The sequence below is a fragment of the Populus euphratica genome, unplaced genomic scaffold (genome assembly GCF_000495115.2).
Source record: "Populus euphratica unplaced genomic scaffold, PopEup_1.0 scaffold136.1, whole genome shotgun sequence".
Lineage (NCBI taxonomy): Eukaryota > Viridiplantae > Streptophyta > Magnoliopsida > Malpighiales > Salicaceae > Populus > Populus euphratica.
Window position 1 is genome coordinate 256,606 of NW_011500002.1, and position 23,167 is coordinate 279,772.

General features: G+C 35.0%; 3 protein-coding genes and 1 pseudogene across 6 annotated transcripts; 2 read left to right on the forward strand and 2 right to left on the reverse strand.

Moving 5' to 3' along the window:
• The first annotated feature begins 1,350 nt into the window (after positions 1–1,350).
• Positions 1,351–3,919, forward strand: LOC105140935 (cytochrome P450 87A3-like). Its single transcript, XM_011047981.1, has 9 exons — positions 1,351–1,550; positions 1,646–1,976; positions 2,064–2,213; positions 2,304–2,555; positions 2,657–2,746; positions 2,855–2,933; positions 3,029–3,135; positions 3,222–3,349; positions 3,717–3,919. Exons 1-9 carry the CDS (start codon positions 1,351–1,353, stop codon positions 3,808–3,810), a joined length of 1,431 nt encoding a protein of 476 aa, XP_011046283.1. The 3' UTR covers positions 3,811–3,919.
• Positions 3,920–5,819: 1,900 nt separating this feature from the next.
• LOC105140938 (26S proteasome non-ATPase regulatory subunit 1 homolog A-like) lies at positions 5,820–9,018 on the forward strand (annotated as a pseudogene).
• A 330-nt stretch (positions 9,019–9,348) lies between these two features.
• Positions 9,349–14,556, reverse strand: LOC105140937 (MATE efflux family protein 3, chloroplastic-like). Of its 4 annotated transcripts, none has more exons than XM_011047986.1 (14): positions 14,377–14,556; positions 13,597–13,968; positions 13,155–13,297; positions 12,903–13,046; positions 12,600–12,772; positions 12,276–12,411; positions 11,854–11,950; positions 11,656–11,756; positions 11,353–11,516; positions 10,531–10,602; positions 10,319–10,435; positions 10,132–10,227; positions 9,930–10,048; positions 9,349–9,525 (listed from the first exon to the last, which is right to left on the reverse strand). In XM_011047986.1, exons 2-14 carry the CDS (start codon positions 13,947–13,949, stop codon positions 9,468–9,470), a joined length of 1,773 nt encoding a protein of 590 aa, XP_011046288.1. In that variant the 5' UTR covers positions 13,950–13,968; positions 14,377–14,556; the 3' UTR covers positions 9,349–9,467. The 4 variants fall into 4 exon arrangements, with proteins under 4 accessions (XP_011046288.1, XP_011046287.1, XP_011046286.1 ...); XM_011047985.1 differs by having other exon boundaries at positions 13,597–13,995; XM_011047984.1 differs by having other exon boundaries at positions 13,597–13,998.
• Positions 14,557–15,196: 640 nt separating this feature from the next.
• Positions 15,197–18,114, reverse strand: LOC105140936 (lysM domain-containing GPI-anchored protein 2-like). Its single transcript, XM_011047982.1, has 4 exons — positions 17,314–18,114; positions 15,958–16,078; positions 15,663–15,856; positions 15,197–15,527 (listed from the first exon to the last, which is right to left on the reverse strand). Exons 1-4 carry the CDS (start codon positions 17,957–17,959, stop codon positions 15,436–15,438), a joined length of 1,053 nt encoding a protein of 350 aa, XP_011046284.1. The 5' UTR covers positions 17,960–18,114; the 3' UTR covers positions 15,197–15,435.
• Between the last annotated feature and the right edge of the window lie 5,053 nt (positions 18,115–23,167).

A 23,167-nucleotide genomic window follows, 5' to 3' on the forward strand; every position in this document is an offset into this window, starting at 1 on the left:
TTACATTATTTGGATAAGGCCCACGATCCTTCATTCAGAGTTGAATCTAGTTTGGATATAGGCTCAAAATAGTTACAGGCCCTAAGGCTTATTCGAGTGCAAACAGCCTAAACTGAGCTTGCTTAACCTGAAGCCCTACCGTGGACCAGATACCTCTAGCGCCCGATACCCTTAAGAGCATACACTCTCTGCATGAGCTGCCTAGGATGAAAATTTAACGTAAATATTGACCCGAGCTGATGTGAATAAATGAGTAATTTTTGGGTTTGATATAGAAGAGATAAAATATGAATATTATTAAATCTAACTTGAAATTTCCTTGAATTTAATTTGAAATATATTCTTATATTATATAAATATATTTATAGAATGTTTAATTTTTTATAATATAATATGATTCATACATATCTTAATATTTCCGTACGCGTGTGTGTATGTGTATATATATATATATATATCATTTAATATACATAAAAATACTTCATATATATATATTAATTATTTTATTTTTATTGATTAATAAATAATTATAAATAATGAATACTCATTGGATAATTAATAATTCACAAATTTCTAATAGGAAATGAATGTAAAAAATTCCGATCCACGAATACACCCCTAGAGCTGGATGTGCTTTGATGCCCCAATTTAACACTAGATAGTAAAATCTTTGTAGTTTCACAAAAATCAAACAATTGTAAGCCAGCCCCCCAAGCAAATGCCCCGTTCAGAGAATTTGATGGAAATTAAATATTTTCAGAGGCTCACTAGATGCCATTGGGTAGCTTATGTGCAGGACTAAAGGTGCATGAAACGGCTCTGAACTTGCTCACGAGGCAGCTCCAAAAGAGTAATCTCTTACAACATAAAGGAATGGACTGGACTAATCAATCATCTTTCACTGTTCTCAAATGGGAGGCTGACCCCATGAACTCAAACTATGGCATAAAACTCTCTTTTCACTGTTCTCAAATGGGAGGCTGACCCCACGAACTCAAACTTTAATATAAAACTCTCTTTTTTCTTTGAGTTGGAATGTACAATTGGTTTTTAGTTTTGTTCTATTAGCAAGAACTTCAATATATATATATATGGACCAATGATACCTAGACTAGAAGTTGAACTCCTCGAACATTTCACCGGCTACCTTGCAGTGTCTTTTATCCAAGATTCCTCAGGTTGTCACTACCTTGAGCCAGTGGTTTATCCTACATACTTTGTACTGATTATTTTTATATTAACGGGTATTTGGCCTGTTCTAGCAATTGTGCCCATATAAATAAGTACGCGTTCTTTGTGAATTCTCCAAAGTCGTCATTTCTCTGTGTTTGTAATTGCACCTGCTAAAAAATGTGGACATTTGTATTGTGTGTTGTCGCTGTGCTTGTTGTATACTATACTCACTGGATAAACAAATGGAGGAACCCGACCTGTAATGGGGTTCTGCCGCCTGGTTCCATGGGGTTGCCAATCATCGGAGAGACTCTTGAGTTGATTATTCCAAGTTATTCTCTCGATCTTCACCCTTTCATCAAGAAAAGAATTCAAAGGTAATTCTATTAGTGTCCAACCATATGATATTAGTTCTTTACTTTAATCAAGACATTGCTCGAAAGTATGCGCTATAATATTTTCAAATCTTCAGGTATGGACCGATTTTTCGAACAAACATCCTCGGACGACCTGCAGTGGTGTCTGCTGATCCAGAAATCAACAGTTACATCTTTCAAAACGAAGGAAAGTTGGTTGAGATGTGGTATATGGACACATTCTCTAAGCTTTTCGCTCAAAGCGGTGAATCAAGGACTAATGCTTTTGGTATCATTCACAAATATGCAAGAAGTTTGACCCTGACTCATTTTGGTTCTGAGAGCCTTAAGGAAAGGTTGCTTCCTCAAGTTGAAAACATTGTTAGCAAGTCCTTGCAAATGTGGTCTAGCGACGCATCGGTCGATGTCAAACCGGCTGTTTCAATTGTAAATTCCAAGCTCATTGATAGACTCTGATCACTTCCAACAAACACGTATTATATGCTGTCTGATAACTTTTTCTTGCCATTGCAGATGGTTTGTGACTTTACTGCGAAGCAGCTTTTTGGCTATGATGCTGAAAACTCATCGGACAAGATTAGCGAAAAGTTCACTAAGGTCATAGATGCCTTCATGTCCTTGCCCCTGAACATCCCTGGCACAACATACCACAAATGCTTAAAGGTAGTTAAAATAGATAAATCAAAAAGATCTTCACCTCAAACCTTGTTTTAGATCATAGAACCAATCAATTTCTTACATCTTAATGTTCAGGACAAAGATAGCACGCTGAGTATCTTGAGGAATACACTGAAGGAAAGAATGAATTCACCAGCAGAATCACGAGGAGGAGATTTCCTTGATCAAATCATAGCTGATATGGATAAAGAAAAGTTCCTAACTGAAGATTTTACTGTAAATCTGATCTTCGGGATTTTATTCGCGAGCTTCGAGTCGATTTCAGCAGCACTGACACTATCCCTGAAGTTAATTGGAGACCATCCTTCAGTGTTAGAGGAGTTGACAGTAAGTCTATGCAGTTTATATCAACAATTTAATTTTTAGCCCCCAACCACTAATTTATAACTTGATAGTTTTAACCTGGCATTGCTGATTAATTTTACCAGGTTGAGCATGAAGCGATTCTGAAAAACAGAGAGAATCCTGATTCCCCACTTACATGGGCTGAATATAACTCAATGACTTTTTCACTTCAGGCATGTTCTCTAACCCCATTGGATTTTTCTTCTCCTTTAAGTCAATTCGATCCATTGCAAGTTGCAACAATCTCACAGAACCTGGATTGATTGGGGGTGAAATCACAGGTAATCAATGAAACCCTGAGGCTGGGAAATGTTGCGCCCGGATTGTTAAGAAGAGCATTGCAAGATATGCAAGTGAAAGGTAAGATATTGTTGATGACATTCAATGTCTACTTAATTTTTGATTGCATATTGTTATGATCAAGTTTCTGACGAGAGGGGATTATAATTGATCAGGATATACAATTCCTGCCGGTTGGGTTATCATGGTTGTAAATTCTGCCCTTCATTTAAACCCTGCCACATTCAAGGATCCACTTGAGTTTAACCCTTGGAGATGGAAGGTATACATGTTATTCCACAATGAAACAAAATTCAATGCGAAAAACCCACAGATTTTACATCTGCTAATGCTGGATGAAAAACGCAGGACTTCGATTCGTATGCTGTTTCTAAGAACTTGATGCCTTTCGGTGGAGGAAGGAGACAATGTGCAGGCTCAGAATTCACTAAATTGTTCATGGCAATCTTCCTTCACAAATTGGTCACCAAATATAGGTAAACGTTAATATTTTCTTCTTTTTTTTTGTAAAAATGGGGATCAAAGACCCTAAAAAAATATATTAAACGAGGACAAATGGACCCAATATACATGCTTCACCTGATTATTAAACGAGGACAAATGGACCCAATATGCATGCTTGACCTCCTAAATCCTATCGAGAAGGTTTTTAGCTTCGCAACCAAGCTCGAGTTTGCAGCAGAAGCAACTTGTGCCTTCGTTATGAGTTGTACTGCAATAACCGAGTTTGATTCAAGAATGATTCTACATGTAAACTGTTTTTTTCTTAATCTTTGTTCATGTCGCCAAATTTGTTTCATGTAAATCGTCGCTAATACCTTTCTGGGTTTTGATTTCTAATAGGTGGAATATAATCAAGCAAGGAAACATTGGCAGAAATCCTATTCTGGGATTTGGAGATGGCATCCACATAAGTTTCTCACCAAAGGACATTTAATCAAAGACATTTGTAATATTTCAAGATTTAGTGTTGTGATTAAGTATATTTATATCTTCCATGTAACCAGTAAGAATCTCCCGTCTTATATCTTGAGATTGTTTCTAAGATTTCAGCCTCATTTAATTTTATATGCAAGCAAATTAATGTTTTATAAGTTGAATAATATATATATCCAAGTGCTATATGGACATATTTCAATTATATGCATCATTTAGTTCCTTTCTTTTAATATGATTTCATGAAGAAATCCGTACAAAGAGCAATGGCGACACTTGACATTTTATCATGAAAAATGTAGCAATATAACAATTTATTATGAGAGGGTATGACTGAATGATTAAAACAGATTTATTCCATTATACTTGTTAGAATTCAAATAACTCTGAAGTACCTGACTTTGTTTGCAAGTAACCAGAATAACCAAAGTTCTCTCTTTTCATTGCTCAAATCTTTGTTTCTCTTCAAAAAATGGATTTTGGGTCCAGAATTTTTCTGGTTTTTGCAATGGCTAAGGTAATGAATTCGGTTTCTGGATGACTGTCAATGCTTAAAGATGACAACCCAGTAATAAGCAAGCTTTACGCAATCTTAACAACTTTGTTGATGTCTTTTGGCCCGAAATCTCCAACAGTATCCCCATTATGTATATATCACTCATAAATACCTTTTTTCTTTCACTTTATGAATTTTTGTGTTCTGGGCTTTTTCTTGTTTTTGTTTTTGAAGCTTTTGTGTTATAAAGTTCGGAACTTGGCTTCTTCTATCTGTTTCTCATTGTCTTCTATTAGTGAAAAGCATTGCAGCTTTAACGGTTTATATTGCAGTTATGGTGGTTTCTTTGAAGGTTTTGTCTCCTTTTAGCAATGACTGATCGTTTCTTGTTTCTTGTTTTTTCTTTTTTTCTTCTGTCCCTTTTCTTTTTCTAGTGCTCAATATTTTCCTGTGCACAATGCAATCCTTATTTGGTCGTGTTTCTTTCATTAGCTTTATTATCACTTGGGCGGATATGATGATGATTCGTTATCTCATGTCGTTGGAGCTGGTTCCCTGTTTGATATTTCAGAGGATTCTGGTTAGCTCTTATTTGTAAGCATTCTGATCAATTTGCGTTGAAACTAGTGGTGTTTGAAGGATTAGAAATTTGGTTCGTGTTACAGTTACCTTGAAGAGATGCTGTTTGATGGAAATTTTGGAAAGTTTAAGCCAAATATCAACATCATTTGTTTACTTAAGATTGCTTTAGTTTGATGATTTAAGGTTTGAGGATGCTTCCCTGTTTCACTTGCCCTACATTTTGCCTCTGTTGCTAAATTTAGGTAAGGCTATAGATCCGTATGCTAGACTGAAATCCAAGGCAACTGAATCAAGTCCTGACTAATAGACCCTATGCTGGGGGCGATTGTGGAGAGAATGTTGGATAAGTACGTAGATGTGAATTTCTCTTTGATAATCGGCAAGTCTCTGTGGCTCTTTTCTTACCATTCATTCACTTAGGTGTATCGAACATGGAGAATACCAACAAGCAGTGGGAACTGCAATAGAATGCCGAAGAATAGATAAACTCGTGGAGGCAATCGAAAGAAGTGATATTGTTCATGGAACACTATCATTTTGCATCAACGCTTGTCATTCTTTCATTGATCATAGAGAGTATCGGCATGAGTTCATGGGTTCTTTGAGCTGGCTCAACAAAGATCTCTAATCAGTGTATGTGTTATGTTCATTGCACCAAAGTGATCCTGAAGGAAAATAGTGACATGAACTGTTCATCTGTTGGTCTTTTCTACAGGTTTTCCGTCATATTGTTAATGTTCACCGAGAGCTGCATATCCTGATTTATTGAGCATTTGCCAATAGCTAATGCTCTTGGATGAACCCGAAGGCGTGGCAAGCATATTGGAAAAACTTTTACTTTCTAAAAATAAGGACAGAGCTTTGGTGGCATTTCAAATAGCCTTTGATCTTGTGGAGAATGAGGACCAGACTGAGACCTCTTTTCAATGTCTCAGCCTTCAGATTCTACTCAAAATGATCATGCAACAGATCCACGTGAAGGAATGTATGCTGAGAGGTTGACAAAGATCAGGAGAATTTTCGTCTGGAGAGGCATCAATAGAATTGACCCAACGTTTTTTATACAGTCAGTACAAGCAAGGAAAAAGACGTTTTCTGTTTTGAAATTGAAAAAAATCCGTAAATACTCCTTTTTGTTTTTAATAATTGGTGGTTTCTCTTGAAGTGGAATATAGAAGAGCTGGAAATGATACTCGTGATCTGATTGCAGGTCATATCTCCTTATTCCGAAGACTATTAAGCAGCCTATTGAGAGAAGTGGTAGTGTCTGCCATAATGCAACTTTATATTGAAATGCAATAGTGCATGCTGGAACAGCTGTTGATACATTCGTCCGGGAGAATCTGGTGAATAATAAATCTTGCATGTCTTTTTATTGTTGTTCTTTGATTTTTGTATCATTTTGTTTGTTTTTCATTGTTATACTTGTATCACTTCATAAACTCGACTGTTTTGGGGCTTGTACCAACTATCAGGATTTGTTGGGAAAGGGGGGAAATTGGGCCCAGTTCAGCGCAATAGCTGGACTTGGTGTTATTTACAGAAACAACAGAGAACAGCTGCAGCTGCAGCAGGGTGAGTCACAAATGTCACCTTATGTTTTTGAAAGTCCAAGTTGTGTCAGCTGTATTGCATACACAAAAGGTGGTGCACTCTGTGCTATGGATCTCTACTATGCTAACCACGGGGAGGAAATCAAGCAATGTATTCGCGATAGCCTTCGAGGTGTGTTTACTGCTTTATGTCCATTACAGATTCATTTTGGAGCCAAAACGTAAGGTGATTATAATATTGATGCACGTTGTTCAACATGGTGCATGCTTAGGTCTTGGATTGGCAACTCTAGCAACGGCTGGTGAAAATATCTATGATGACATAAAAAATGTGTTGCATGCTGATAGTGCGGTGGCTGGAGAACCTGCTGGCCTGCAAGCGAGATGCTTGCTTGTGCTCGTCAGACACAACATGAGAAGATTACTAGGTAAATCTAATATTCATATTCTGTGAAGGGGGTTAGGCCATCAACGATCCTCTTCCACTTTATTTATACTGTGGTCATATGCTGCTGGAACTTGCATTGGGAATAGCCCTTACAGTTTATGGAAGAGAAGAAGAAGCAGACACCAATTGAAAGGCTGACTCGGGATCAAGATCCTATACTTCGTTATGGTGGCATGTATGCTTTGGCATTGGCCTACAGGAGAACAGCAAACAATAACGTCATTCGCCAGTTGTTATACTTTGCTGCATAAGATGTAAATGATGACGTGAGGTGAACTGCTGCTATTGCACTTGGATTTGTCCACTACTGTGGGCCAGAGCAGGTTGGATCTTTCTCTCTTCCATAACACTTTATGCTCCATGATCTAATGTTTGCTATTGGTATTCTCATCCAATAAGGTAGTGCTTGCTTCTCATGTCTAATTAAAATAATTACTCAATTCCTTGATCTAATTATACAGTTGTTTGAATTTTAGCTTTCTAGCTCTCCCTTCATTTTCATTTTCAATACAGTTGTTTGAATTTTAGCTTTCTAGTTCTCCCTTCATTTTATTTTTTATTTTTTATTTTTGTACTTCTAATATCGCTGGAGCTGTCAATTGTGGTAAATCTCACTGCACCTTGAAACTGCAGACTCCTCAAATAGTCTCCTTGCTACTGAAATCCTACAACCCTCATGTACGATATGGTGCAGCTCTCGCAGTGGGCATTTTGGCACATGCTTGAGTGACGCTATAACATTGCTAGAACCTCTGACATCAGATGCTGTTGATTTTGTTTGTCAAGGTGCGGTTATTGCTTTGGAAATGATCATGGTCCAAATGAATGGAGCCAGTGATTCTCGTGGTGCAACATTCAGGTATTCCACTACAATATCTTAGTTTTCTCTGTCATTTTATGGAAGACCGAGTTTTAATGTATTTTTGCTATTTTATTGAAGGCAAAAGTTGGAAAAGATAACTCTTGATAAGCAGAAAGGATACATGAGCAAGATGGAAGCTATCCTGGCTTCTGGAATACTTAATGCTGGTGGGAGGAATGTGACCACAAGATTACTTTCGAAGACAAAACACGATAAAGTCGCTGCAGTTGGTGGCCTGGCTGTTTTCTGCCAGTTTTGGTATTGACACCCCCTCGTATATTTCATAAGCCGGTCATGCTCCCCTACAGCCTTTATTGGGCTGGAATATGACCTGAAAGATAACGGCTTGAGTTCCTATCAAATGCAAAACCTTCTCTGTTTGGGTATCCAAAACCAGCAACTGTTCTTACCACTGCACCTGCTGTGGCACTTCCTCCTGCAGTTCCGTCAACATCAGCCAAGTCTGAAGCTACGGCCGAGAGAAAAGCGGACAAGAAAGCTAATGCTAAAAAGGCAGATGGGAAAGAGTCTTTTCCTGTTTTAAAGATGCAGAAAAAAGGAAATCATCAACTGAAAAAAACGGCGATCCCATGCAGGAAAAATTGCTGTTTACTTGCAAACTGCAGTTTCATTATGGTTTCGAGAATTTAGAGGAATCTATAGAACATGTCACTGTTATCATTTTTTTCCTCATACCCTTTAAGATTTAGAAATCACCGTCAGAATTAATTTAATTGTAACGTCTAGATTACTGATTATCATGTTGACTGTTTCTTTTGACAGGTGGATGGCGCAGAAACTGACACCGCAGAACCTGAGCCTTCTTTCGAAATTTTAACCAACCCTGCCAGGGTGGTTCCTGCTCAGGAAAAATTTATTAAATTTCTGGAAGATAACAGATATGATCCCGTGAAGTCAGCACCTTCAGGATTTATCCTCCTGAGTGATTTGCAGCCACGTGAGCCTGAGGTGTTTTCGTCTAAAACAAATCCATCTACAGTGTCACCTGCTGCTGGTGATTCAATTACGAGAGAACAAGGTTCGGCAGTCATGGATGTTGACGAGAAACCCCTGCTCCTCAAATTTTAAGAACACCTGATGATTTGGGTGGCAATATCAGGAAATTATCTCCCTTATTTTGGAATATTTCAAGTACGCTTGTAAATAAGACTGAAATGCCTTGTTGAAGTGGCTAAGTGGTTAGATGCCACAGAGAGCCATTTATGGCTATCAACAATCAAGCCAGCAGCTGACTTGATTTCTTGAAATCAACTCCATATGACAGATAAGGGTATCAAGGCTATCCTTATACGGAGGCTGACCAAATAAATTTTCTTCGTGAAAAGGGTGTCTGCCTTGTCCTCATCCTCCATAGGCATCATTCGACCAAATAAATTTTCTTCGTGAAAAGGGCGTCTGCCGTGTCCTCATCCTCCATAGGCATCAATTTTCAAAGCTGATGAAAAGTTAATAGCCTCTACATCGAACATCATTTTATATTTCATCCTCTGATGGTATCACCGCTAAGGCAATTGGCAAGGGCCAAAATATATTTTAGTAGGGCATTTTATGTTTTAGGTTAATAACTTTCAGCAGAATTGAGTCTAATAATTCTTCTTTTGCGAGGACTTACAGAAATCAAAATTAAGCAACTAAGTAATTACAGGGAGGAAATTACAATAGAAAATGAGCAGCCTGAATCTGAACTTTAACCAACCTAAATAGTCTCTAAATCCTTGTGCATGAACCACCATGGACCAGATTTTGAAAGTAATCTGAAAATGAAAATAAAACACTGTAAGGAAGAAGGAGCATTTATATAAAAAATAACACCATACTGAAAATGTCAAGTCTGCATCGTGCAGAAGCATAATAACAGGGGGGGTATGCCTTGGCATGTTATACAAATGCTCGACATTAAGGACTCGCTTAAAAAACTAGGCCACGCATATATGAGGCTATGAATACAATGAAGAATGATACTGCATCACTAATTTAGTAGAATTGTTAGTTAAAAATTTATTCGACAGAGTTACACCCATAACTAGAAATAGATTAATGACTAGGCCACACTGATTTTCAAAACAAAAAAGCATCATTCCTTAACCAAAAACTCTTGCTGCAAGCTCAGTCTTTGATCATGAAAATAAAAATTTACACCAAATATTGTTCAACTAACCTCACACATCCTGCTGCTGCACGCAAACCCATGAAGAGAGCCAAACCAGACCAAACCCCAGGGAGCCCCTTAATTGGAGCACAAAGCAGAAAGGCAGATGATATTAATCCAACCAACATCTGTAGATCATTTACCAGACATAAGATTAACCCAAAACGTGGACATTTGGGAAAAGAAAAGGAATTACAGAGTTGTAGCTTACCATAGATTTCGCCGCATATGGAAAGTCAGAAACACCATAATGAAGACCATCAAAAATAAAAGCTAGGGCATTGATAGGTTGACTAGCACTAACAAACTGGAAAATTTTAAAATCAATTTACTACAAATATGGAGCACTCAGATAAATAAAATCTGAAAGAAACACCAATAGAGATTAGCACACATACCAATATCCCAGTTCTTACAATTCCTAATACATCAGCATCCTTGGTGAACAAGGTGGCTATGGAACCAAAAGATACACCCAGAATTGCAGCCAATGAAACACCAACAACTAGTCCAATCTAGGAAAACATGTACATCAAGCTATGAGCAAATTGAGAAAATAAGTTATCCCAAGGTATAAACTCAGAATAACAGAAGGGCCAAGAAAGCCCACCTTTAAAACAAATTTTGTGATATCTTTCACAGTTTTGTGGTCACCTTCTGATGAGTAACTTGCAATTAGAGCCTACAAAATAGATAGGTTGGGCAACAAGAGCACAGTAAATAATGTGTAGAACCACCAGCTAAGTATTTGATGTGGAAGGGAACTAAAAATTACAGACATGTCAAATGGGAGTTCATATCAACTTGCTGGAAATGCATAACTTCCATATGCACAGTATGGAACTAGTTCAGAAGCAATTCATTTGGGTACGTATATTCCTTCTAGTACTAACATATCAGCTATACTTCTATTCTTATATGGATGCCATGCTTCAAACATGAATATACATTCAGATGAGAAATTCAAATGAATATATAGTGATTAAAAATATGGAACTAAAATGGATACTAGAGTATAAACAAGTAGATATAAGTTGTGATGATATGTTGATGAGATAACTTTAATGAAGAGAATGTTGTACCTGAGCATGCATCTATGAGAAGAGACATGAATATACATTCGTGTGAGAGAAATTCAAATGAATCTATAGTGATTAAAAATAAGGAGCTAAAATGATACTAGAGTATAACCAAGTAGATGTAAGTTGTGATGATACGTTGATGAGACTTTAATGAAGATAATGTTGTACCTCAACAGATGCAGCCAGTGCATCTGTGAGAAGAGACATGAATATACATTCGGATGAGAGAAATTCAAATGAATCTATAGTGATTCAAAATAAGGAACTAAAATAGATTATGGAGTATAACAAGTAGATATAAGTTGTGATGATATTTTGGCGAGATGACTTTAATGAAGAGAAAGTTGTACCTGACCAGATGAAGCCAGTGCATCTGTGAGAAGAGAAACAGCCAACCATACTTGCATACATATCTGATGCGCAGCCATTGCTACTGCACCTTGATGAGCCGCCATTGAAGTGGCCAATGTCATGGTAGTTAAAACAGCAAGAGTTCTTCCAATAAGAAAGCCGCCTATAAGAGAACAAGGAACCTCAGGAAAACAAGATAAAAATACAGTAATATTAGGCATGAAGTAGAGATCAGTAAACATCATAACAGAATACCAGTTAAGTCTCATTTAGTTAGATTCCAATTTAAGGAGAAAACTCACCAGATTTCATGTAGACCCCAAATTGGAGCTCTCCAACCTTTGGAGGTAATAATATAACCCTCTTATTTAGTTGCCAAACCATCAAAAAGGTGACAAGGTATCTAGAATGAAATATTTAATGAAATTATTGTTAAACATTTGTCAGAAAAATGCATTTGAAGAACTGTATTAAAGCTCGGAGAACATAGAGAAACATACTGTGACACTACTGTGGAAATAGCTGCTCCAGTCATACCCAACTTAAGATAATACATGAGTATGGGAAATAAAAATATAGCTGATAGATTACCCAAGCCTGCATATGGAAGAACTACATTAATAATCGGGAGAGACATAACAAGTTTCTCCTTCCTTCAAAATTGAAAAGAAAAGAAGAGAGCAGACATAACAAGATTTCTTCTTCCTTCAAAATTGAAAGAAAAGACGAGAGCGGGCCATTCTAGATTAATTATTGAGATAGAGAGAAAGAGAGAGCAGCAAGACAGAGATGGTTCGAGCAATACAACAATATCTTTCTAAGTATTCATCATATTAATTTTATTGTGCCCTCCAAACAGTTAAAGTGCCACAGATTTACATCAAGATTTAGTGAGAAAATCAAATGTGAACTAAACACTTACCAAGACAAAATACAGGAGTTTTAGTATCCTTAAAGCCACGAAAAATGCCTTGAAGAGCCAAGGAGACCACAACAGCTGGAGCACCAAGGGCTCTTAGTGAAAGAAATCGTTCTGCAGGAATGCGCATTGGTGACTCCTGTTCAGAATATGATAAAGCTTGAAACTCTCTCAGAAAATGATTGATCTCAAAATGTAAAAACAGCATTTACATGAACAACTACTTTTTTTATGAACGCGTCTTCACAGGAAGCTATAGATGGCCACAGAGAAAGATGCTTAAGATCAAATGAAATGTCACATAAATTTGGTATATGTAAAACTTACCACAGTTATGCCCATCAAGTTGAGAAATGATCCGCATCCCAGAGACAAGGCTACAGCCTCAAAGATTCCTATCCCAATAGCTAATGTTAAAGCAGTGGACACAGAGGATAGTTGCTTTCTTTCAACCATCCCAATAGGTTTACCATTAGTACTGCCTTCTTGGATGCCATTTTCTGTATAACCCATCCATATAAATACAATCATCTAAAATCGTTGGAACTTAATTTCAGCACTTGCTGCACCGTGATGATGCCCGTGTTCAAAATGGCAATCAAAACATCAAGAACAGGTATAAACTTATACCTGAAATAGAATCTTTGGTTGCATTCTTTGCAATGTCTTCAGCCACAAAAGATGTTGCCACACTTAGAAGAGGAATATTGAATAGCTTTGATACATTGTTAAATATCATAATAGAAACACCAGCAGAACCCAACTCTACTGGACCTAAGAAAGCAAGATCAAGGCAAAGGTTAAACAGAACAGTAATCAGAGACAAAGAACCAGTACGCATAATCACACAAAGAAAGCTATAATGCAGGGGCAGATCTAAACCTAATCTGCCAATATAAGCTGTCTCCATCAACTGGGAAAAAGGATCAATAGCCTGTCCAGCAATTGCAGGCAAAGAAAGCATTATAAGCTCGCATCTGACATCTGAAGAACGTGGTTGATTGATCAGAACCCCAATTGACTCACTGCAAACAAAATTAAGAAAGCAAGTACTATCACATATGAATAATCCTTAGATTTCCGAAGCAACATGATTAATCATAGAAGGAAGAAAGCAAGCTATGTGGAAAAAGACTAATGCCTCTTCAATTTGATGAAATTTGTAACCAATGGAACATGATTGATACTAATTTATGTTCTCGATTACGAAAACAGTGTCAATACTAAAACAGAAAAGGGGGGGGCGGAATGTCCTTCAAAAACATACAGAATCTTACAATGATGACATTCTAAACCAATCTAAATGATGCAGTTTCATTCTTACCTTTCTTCACCTCTCGAACCATTGATAATGCCGCACTTGTTTTCTTCTAAAACCAATCTCTCCTGCTCATCAGTGGATTCCACACCATACCCAGAACTTGACTGACAACAAACCACCCCAAATCGCGCCTTCCGATGTCTAATCACCAGAGGCGACAAAGAATTCTTTTGCTCGGCACACAAATGACACTTTCTCGACACTATATCGCCACCCCCCAATCCTTTAGGAACTTTACTTTGATTCAACAAACAAAATTTCCTTTTTCCTTTTGTTAATCGACTCTGTTCACCACTACTTCTACTTGTCAATCCTCTGTAAAGTGATTTGCCACTGAATTGTCCAGTGCTAGCCATTTCTAGCGAACTAATTTCTCTATGAACTTCAATATCAGATAATCAACTTCTAAGGCAAAAATAACTGTCAAATTTCAAAAAAATTTAAATACATAGCAGTTATTTTCCATTAAAAAGTTCATATATAAATATATATATATATATATATAAACATTAAGAAAGACAATTTTAGCGGCTTTGTGAAACGAAAAACAGAGTATAGAAACAAAACGATCGAAGAAACAAACTTTTCCCATGCAATTACATGAAGAATGGGAATTTGAGTCAAGGAAGAGCGGTTTGGTTTTGGCCAGAAAAAAAAAAATTTGAAGAATGGGAATTTGAGTCAAGGAAGAACGGTTTGGTTTTGGCCAGAACAAAAAAATTGACAGAGACAGAAATAGGCAGAATAAGAAGAAAAGAAACATAAAAGAGAGAAAGGCTTTACCTTTTCTTGTTGGTGAAGATGATAACGAGAGGGTTTTTGTTAGGGTTTTAAGGGTTTCTTTTATTGAAAAGTTTAAGAGATGAAGACAAGAGAAGACATCGTTAACTTTGCCAATTTTATGAACATCGTCATGAGCGAAGTATCCCTGTCTGACAATGTTGCATGTCGCTGTCAACTGAACTGAACTCACGAAAACATAACTGTTTATATAGTGGACCTACTTTTTAAGCGGTTGCTCTATTATGGGCTTTCCTTAGAAACATTTGGCCGAATTATGGGCTTTTCTTAGGGATGGCAATTTAGCCCACTTTGAACGCACCCGACCGGATCTATCCAGTGGTAAATAATATTACTTTTTTAGTCAAATGGTATTATATTATATTAAAAAAATTAAATTATTATATTGTTCTGTCCTTCATAAGACAAAAGTCTTGGCGTCTGTGTATAATGCTTGAATATTGTAAAATATTACAAATCTTAGGGCCTGTATAGCATATACAAGGAGATTTGTTAAAAGAAATACTTAATATCCTGTAGTATTTAGAATCATTAAAAAGAATTAATTTTAATTGATATAAAAAAATGCTCGAGAATCCTCTCTTAAATGTTGAATCAAAGAACAAATAAAATAAATATTACAAACAAAAGAAACTTAATGCTATTTCTTGAAGGCCCTTATCCAAGCTCATTCCAAATTAATGATGCTTCGTCGTCAAACAAGAAGCCTTTTGTGGGAAAACAGTTTTTGGTACTTTGATCATTGGCAATGTTTCGGTTTAATGAATGCAAAAAAACACATATCAGTCTTTCGAGATGCAGGAACAGCAGTTGCTCGAGAGCTATGTAACCCAATGGACCAAATTACACCTTAAGGTAAGATTTGACTCTGTAAGCTGGAGAATCTTAAGCTAGCAATTCCTTCCGACTTCCCTTGTTTGTTGAATAAATAATTTCTTACTCATATGCCCCAACATCAAGAAACAGAATTTCTCTACGTTACAAGTGTATTCTTACATAAACCCAAGACAGCATTCTTAGAGAAGCACCATTTCTAACTAATCAAAGAAGATACACAAGAAGAAGAATCAGGTGAAGAGAGATGAACAAGTAGTTCCAACTCAAACCAGTCCTTGAAGCATAATTGCCAGGAGCTGTTTTGTCCACAATAAAAAAAAAAAAAAAACACAACATTGTAAGTTCCCAATCATCACGTTAAACCAACCCTCGAAGAATACTACATGGAGCAGTTTGGTAACGTAGTTAGCCGTGTTATTGTGAGTAGTTACCTGCAGTAACTGGACAAGTGGACCCTGTGGCGAGAGTTGTGAAGATGCTTTGGTTCTTGCTAAAACCGGCATAGGCACAGGTTGTGATGTTGCAACCAGAAGTCGTCGAGTTGTTGATGGATAACAAGCCACATTGCATAGCAGGGCAAGTTGACCAGTTGAATGGTTTAATCCCAGATGCTTCACATTGTAATCTGGAAAATGTGAGAAAAGAATTATGCAAATCAACAATTCTCATGATACCCACTAGACAGAATTTTTCAACACAACAAAGCCATTTGTGCATCAAACTTACGTCCAGTTGTTCGCAGCATCACACTTGCATTTAACACAATTGTTAGCAGTGATGAGATAGGTGTTGTTAGGAACAAGTAGTGGATAATCTACTGAGTCGCTTCTCACCGATGAATTGCAAACTGTCAATTGACATGATTAGACCAGTATTAATTCAGATAGGCACATTAAAGAATAACACAGACATTCGAAGACAAACAAGATCAAGAAAGCACAGTGCACTGTCAGAGAATTTTATAGCACTCAATAATTTAGTCATAATACAAACATTAATCGGTCCAAGATGTGGTCTGAAACTTAACAGCAGGAAAAAATAATAATGCTCAGAGGATGAGCTGTTAACAACTATCATTCAATCTCCACCTTGAAATTCAGATGCACGAAAGCATATTCCTAAAAATGTTTGGCAAATAAAAGCATGCCATCACGGATTGCAAAATGAGAATTATTAAAGTGCATGGGATGCATATATAATGCCAATGAGCCTATAGTCTGTAGCTCAACCCGCATCCCGTGCACCCATCTCCCTAAGATGTCTCGGTTTCGATCCTCTTCCTTGCTTGATTCCCAGCAGAAATGTGAACGCATACCGCACGAGACATATCTTTTTAGATATGAAGCCTCCTTGCGTAGCACAAGGAGCCAAGAAGACCATCATGTCTTGTGAAACAAAGGGCCCATGGATCATACTTTACGCTGTTTGCAAAACTGTGCACACCCTAATCAGTGGGCAGGAAAAGGTTGAAGACGGGTATGGTAGGGACCATACAGATTCAACAAATTGTAAGTTGAAAAGACTGGCTGTGCCTCACTGCTAGTCATTTTGAGATCATGCCAAGCCACACGGTGTGAAATGGTGCCTTTTCTATCGGATAATAATTATTATTTGCCACTTTCTAACAGTTTAATGACTCCAAGCCAACAAAAAGCAAAACAAAATCAGGAATATCCACGCAGAAAGCAAATCCAAATTTAATATATGCCCACTTGTTCAACCACTTTCTTTTTAAAAATTCAAGCATCTAATTAACGGATCAAGTTTTTTTTATATTATTTTACTAATTAACGGATCAAGTTTTTTTTATATAATTTTAATTCGAAGATGTTAAAAATAATTTTTTTAAGAATAAAAAATATTGTTTTAATATATTTTAAAAAAACTATTTCTAATTTTCTCCACTCTCGGCCATTGCCGACATGGTATACAACAAATATTTCCAGGTAAAATTAGAATGAATAGTTTGTTTTTGCCTCAGTTAAAAAAAAAGTGTATCTAAGAGTTGATTGGAAAATATCACTTTAAATCTAAAAATAAAAAACAAATGATAAATCCAGGGTTGAAATTTGATTAGCTTACCTTGGAGAGGGACATCAAGAACTTGACCAGCTAAGAGAGAACTATCATTAACCCCATTAAGCTTCACTAGTGTATCTTTACTGGTCCCATATTCTTGAGCAATCAACTCCAAAGAACTGCCAGGTTGCACCACGTGTCCATAATGGACAACTTTGACCCCATCAACATCATCACAATTACAAGGTAAAGGAATCCACAACTTCTGCCCAACCTTAATCAGATTAACGTCTGTTATATTATTAACAGCAGCAATTTCTTGGTATGTTACCAATCCTGAGAAAACTTCTGCTGCAATATGAAAAAGCCCATCATCTTTTTGAACGGTGTAGATTGGTTGCTTGTTTGAGTGACCAGTGTTGTTGATGCACATGCAAGGAAATGAGATTTTGATGGGCTGGTTTGCAGGTATGGTAGAGTTTGGTAACATGGAGAGAGGGAGGTTGTTGGCAGCTAAGATGGAGCGTATGTTCTTGACGGAGAAGAGGGTTTTGATGTGGGAGAAAGTTGTTGCGTTTGGAGAGATGTAGTCAATGAGGGAATGACACGTGGAGGGTGTGCTACATTTGAAGGTTTGGGAAGAAGATCTTGAGTGGAGCGTGGAGAATAAGAGTAGGGTGAGAAGCAGCGGAGTGAAATGGAAACCCATCTTCGCTATGGTGCGATTCCTTGGGAGTTGAAAAGGGCGAGCTGGAGAAGGAGGATGAAGGAGAAGAGGGGAGAGGGGCGTGGGTTATGAGAACATTGAGAAGACAGAAGTCATTGACTGACGTGAGGATATATTGAATTCTTTGAATTTTGATTCCTGGGTCGTTTGCTTTTATTAATTATTAAATATGGGAGGGTGGAATACGTTATAATAATTATTTTTTAAAATATTTTTATTTTTAAATATATTAAAAAATTATTTTTTATTAAAAAAAAAATTATTTCTAATATAACACATCAAAACAACTTACAAATATAAAAAAAAATTAAAATAAAAAATAAAATAATTCAAATTATTTTAAAATATGTTTCTTTTTTTTTAGCTTTTTGGATTTAAATTTGAAGTAAAAAATTGTCTAAACTAGAATTAATTTTAATTTGCATATAAATTATATAATTTATAGATAAATCTCTCAAATTTAAAGATGGTTGAATTAAAACCACATAATAAAAATTATTCACTTTCATTTTTGGTAACTAAGCAAATTTTTAAAAGATCTAAAAGACATCCTTGTAATACAAGTTATGAATGAGCATATATTTTACATTGATTAAATTTTATTTTTGATGGTAAAATTTTATTTTTTATGATAATGATCCATAATTGTTTATTTATAATTGTCTAATCAATGCATATATATATGTTGTATAAACACATTATTATTATGCATGTATCATGAAAAACTAACTAGGATTAACTGCGTGTTTAGTATTATAATGTAAGGTGTTTTTTTTAAAAAAAATTATTTAAAAATATATTTAAAAAAAATTATTTATTTTTTTCATCAATACATCAAAAGTAATGAGTTCAAAATTTTAATATACTTAAAAATAAAGTTTATGTTTTAGATAATTAGTTAATCTCTTAATTCAAGCAATACAATTCATTCTCCCCCGTCAAGATATTTGATTGCTTAATTTGAAAATCTCAGGTGATTGGAAGCTGATAGCAGGGTGGTGCATGGTAAGCTAAGGTGGTTGATAATTAATACCTATAAATAGTAGGGACTCTCTAATGGTAAAATTATGGGTGAGCATTTTTTATTCGTTTAGAAGGGTTTGTTAAGGTTAGAAGAAGAAACTAAAAAATAAATGGGTTTGGAAAGCTATTTATAGTACCATTAGTATTTTTTTTTTAATTTGAACTTGTTTAATTTGATCTGGTTTATTCAGTTTCAACCTTTTAAAATTGAAACTCGATCAAACCTAATTGTTTTTTATTTTTTCTAATAAGTTTAATCATTTTTTTATGGTTTGGTTTCTTTAATTATTTTTTCTTGTTATTTTAGTTTAATTGGTTTTTTGATTTTTTTTGCTCACCCCTAGGTTAAGTCGGTGACTTTATAAAAGAGAAAATGCAGTGATATTTTAGAGAGATAAACTCTGAAAATATACATGTTAAAAGTATTAAAAATAAAGAAATTGTTCACTTTGAATTTGAAGAATTCATGATGTATTTATAGTTCAAGAGTTTTCTTTTTTCTTTTTAAGAGAAAGGGTTGAAGTGTGATTTCATAATTCTGATATTTTAAGTTATATTATACTTAAAATTATATTATAGAATTAGAGAAAAATACGGAGGAATAGGGAGTCTTAGAAAAAAAAAATGATAATAGAGTGTTAGGCTCAAACAAGGTTTTTGAGCCTATTAAAGGTGAAGAATAGGTCCAAACACGTTGTTTGGACCCAAGTATTTTAGAGTTGGGGTGCACACCCAAACCAAATAACTGGGGTGCTAGTTGGACATTCGCCCACCACCTTATATGTTATGCAACACTCCTAACTGGGTGTTGGGTAGCACGTTCATCACCATCTAGCCGTTCGCCTTACATAAGCTTATGCCCGGGCTCCTAGCCTAATTGGGTGTGTGGGCTCGAGATCCTTGCCTAATCCCATTCTCCTTGGATGTTTTCTTCAGGCTTTTTTAGGTTTTGGGGGGGTTTGGAGAGGTTTTTAAGCCTGTTAAGTTTGGATCCATTAGAAACCACACAAAGAAAAAAACCATCAATATAATGATTTCTTAAATCAAACATATTTTTAAAATGCACTCAAACACAATTCTAAATATAAAAACAAACTATGCCTAAATTAAACTCAATGAATTCATGTAAAATTGACAAGTGCTAACATGTTACCTAAAATTGAAAAAGCCTATTCTAAATTGAAAGATTGTGTTTATCAAAAAGGGAACATTTTATTCTTTCCTCGTGATCAAATTAAATGCAACCAAAAGCACCAAACTAGTAAGACAAAAGTCTATAACTAGTAAAGCAAAAGCCTTCGTAAATGAAGAATGTTAATAGAAAAAAAATTTGTATCCTAGATAAGCTTAATTGCTAACCTTTTAAATGAACACTGAATGAAGTTGCAGCGATAATTAAATTATCATTAACAATCTTACTAAGCTTTAATAGGAGTTTTTTTAGCACAACTGTAAAAAAAAAATAGTAAAGTAACATGGTGGGGAAATATTTAGGGATATAACACAGTTTCATGAACCACAGATAACAATTATAATACACAAGTCACGGATATCATCTATAACACATAAATAGCAGATATCATCTATTACATGTAAGTCGCATACAGAATCTATAACTTTATTTGAAATTAATAACCAAAGAGCTTATTTCTTTTCATTTTCCTTCTTTTTTCCTCCTTTCTCTCCATAGCAACTCGACACTCCCTTCTCTAGGTTGTTAGCAACCTTCCTCTCTTTTCTCTCTGCTCACTGCAATATATTCTCAAAACACCATGATATCACCCTTTTTTTTCTCTTTAACCCTATATTGTCGCCCTCTCTCTCTATTGCAACTCAACCAGGTTCTAGCCAAAAAAAACCACCATTGGTCACCATTACCACCCATATTATACATTTAGAGATATATTGAATACTTTTCCTTTATCAGTTTGATGTAATTTATATTAATGTGTTAATTTGATTTCATACAATGTTAATGTTTTAAATTAGAGATTAGGTTAATTAGATATAATATGAGTTGATAATTAGGTTATTTTATGAAATGATCAATGATTTTGGGTTATTGGTGATTGTAAATGAACAAAATTATTTTGTTAGAGTTAGTGTTGATTTAGGTTAAATTATAGATTATATCAAATTACATGTAAAGTGATAATATTAGCTATGAAATACACGAATTTGATTGATAATTTTATTATTATAGGTAAATTTGATAAATGTAGGTGTTTACCGATTATATTACCATTATGGTCATTTTTATAGTAATAATATATTTGGCATTGTCACTTAGAGGTCATTATATATAGGTTCTAAGAAATAAGAAAAATAAATTGATTCTAATCAACATATTATTTATATAAATTGAATGTAAAAAATGTGTTAGCTTTATGGATTGTCATGTGAGATGGTGTAGGACTAGACATTTCATTATAAATCTTATTTATATCCACGAGTTTTATCAGAATGAGTTGGATGTACAAAAACTGCATTAGATATGTGTTACAAATATATTGAATTTTTTGTAATTTGAATGTAAATTATTGAGTTTCAATTTGTTTTTAAATATAAATCTTTCATATGTTATTATAGGTTATATGGATGTCATATGTAAACCCCAGTTGAAATTTTAGCAGAAAAGCAATCTAAGTGTTTATAGAATGGATTTAATGGAGGTACCCAATAAGCATTAGAACAAACAAAAAAGAGAGAGAGAAATCTTGGAAATGGTAATAGACCCGATTTATTAGGAAAAACAGTCATGGAAGAACACATGAGGGCATTAAGATTTAAAACAAAACTAGCCAAACAAGACCTACGATAATTAGGGGGTATAAATAGATTGGGAGATAAGAAAAATGACTTTTCCTATCCTTTTTACATTCAATTACAGTTGGTTTTAATAGGAGAAAAAAAAACCCTCCCTTATAAAAATTCTCAAGCAAATTCCTTTGCATATCACCATTACAAGATAATAGCATAAGGGAAGAGTGATTGTGAGTAAGGAAAAAAACATAAACTTGAAGGATTTGGTGGAGATTAGGGCTGGCCAACTCCAACAATAAGCAAGGGAAGGAAAAGCAAAGAAATGGAAAAAGAAATCACTAAAAAACTTCTTATAATCTTTGATAGATTCTAATGGTAAGAACAAACCTTCACTTTTTTATTATTAAATTGTTTTTTTTAAGGTTCAAATGAGAAAAATCTCAAATGATAGGAATTAGGTTTCTTGTACATACATTAATATGTAGCAACCAAGAAATGTAATTATAAGTTTTAAATAATTATGAAAAATTTGATCAATTAGTGGCTTGAATTAGTGTTATAAGATAAGTACATGGGCTGAAACTAAAAGAAAATTATATAATATTAACATTGTTCACAAGTGCCCAACTACATATCTTAAATTAAATGTTAGCTTGAGGAATGAATGTGTGGTGATTGATGTTGACATAAAATTTATACAAGTAAATGTGATGCTCATTCGATTTATGAGTTCCTTGATTGCACTACATTTATATCTTTATATAGTGCATCTTTGAAAATTTATGAGCTTATGTGGTTGTGTTTCTACTTATCACCTTTTAGATTAAGCAAAATATACTTTTAATGTTAAAAAATTATAGAAATGTTGCTTAGTATCTTTATAATCTCGATTTATATACTTGCATGCACCATGAAATGCTGGAAACAACTATTTTTAACTTGTTCTAAAGTTTGTGTTTGGTTTGTATAAGGCCTTTAATTTGATCTTTTCCTGTAATTGTTGCTACCATCAAAAGTAAATTATTGGAGCTGTTTTTATAGACAATATGCTTAAGACCTTAATGGTAAAGTAACCCATATGATAGCATGTTTTTCATATGAATGCACAATGGCTTCATGTTTAGAGCAGAGAAAGAAGCCCTTTTACACTCTCTTTTGAGATTTTTATTTTTGGTTTTTAATTTAGAGCAGTAATGCTGATAAATATGTTAGCCCAAATCAATATACAAGCAAAGCTATACCCAATGTTATATATCCTGGGAATAGTTTTCTTTGCCACCATTTATTTGAATTTGGGAAGCCATTATATTTGTTTTAAGTCTAGTAGGGAGAACTATATAATAACATTTTCATCCTTACATTTTGCATCTTATAGTTAGCAAACTGGTTAGACAATGCATTTAT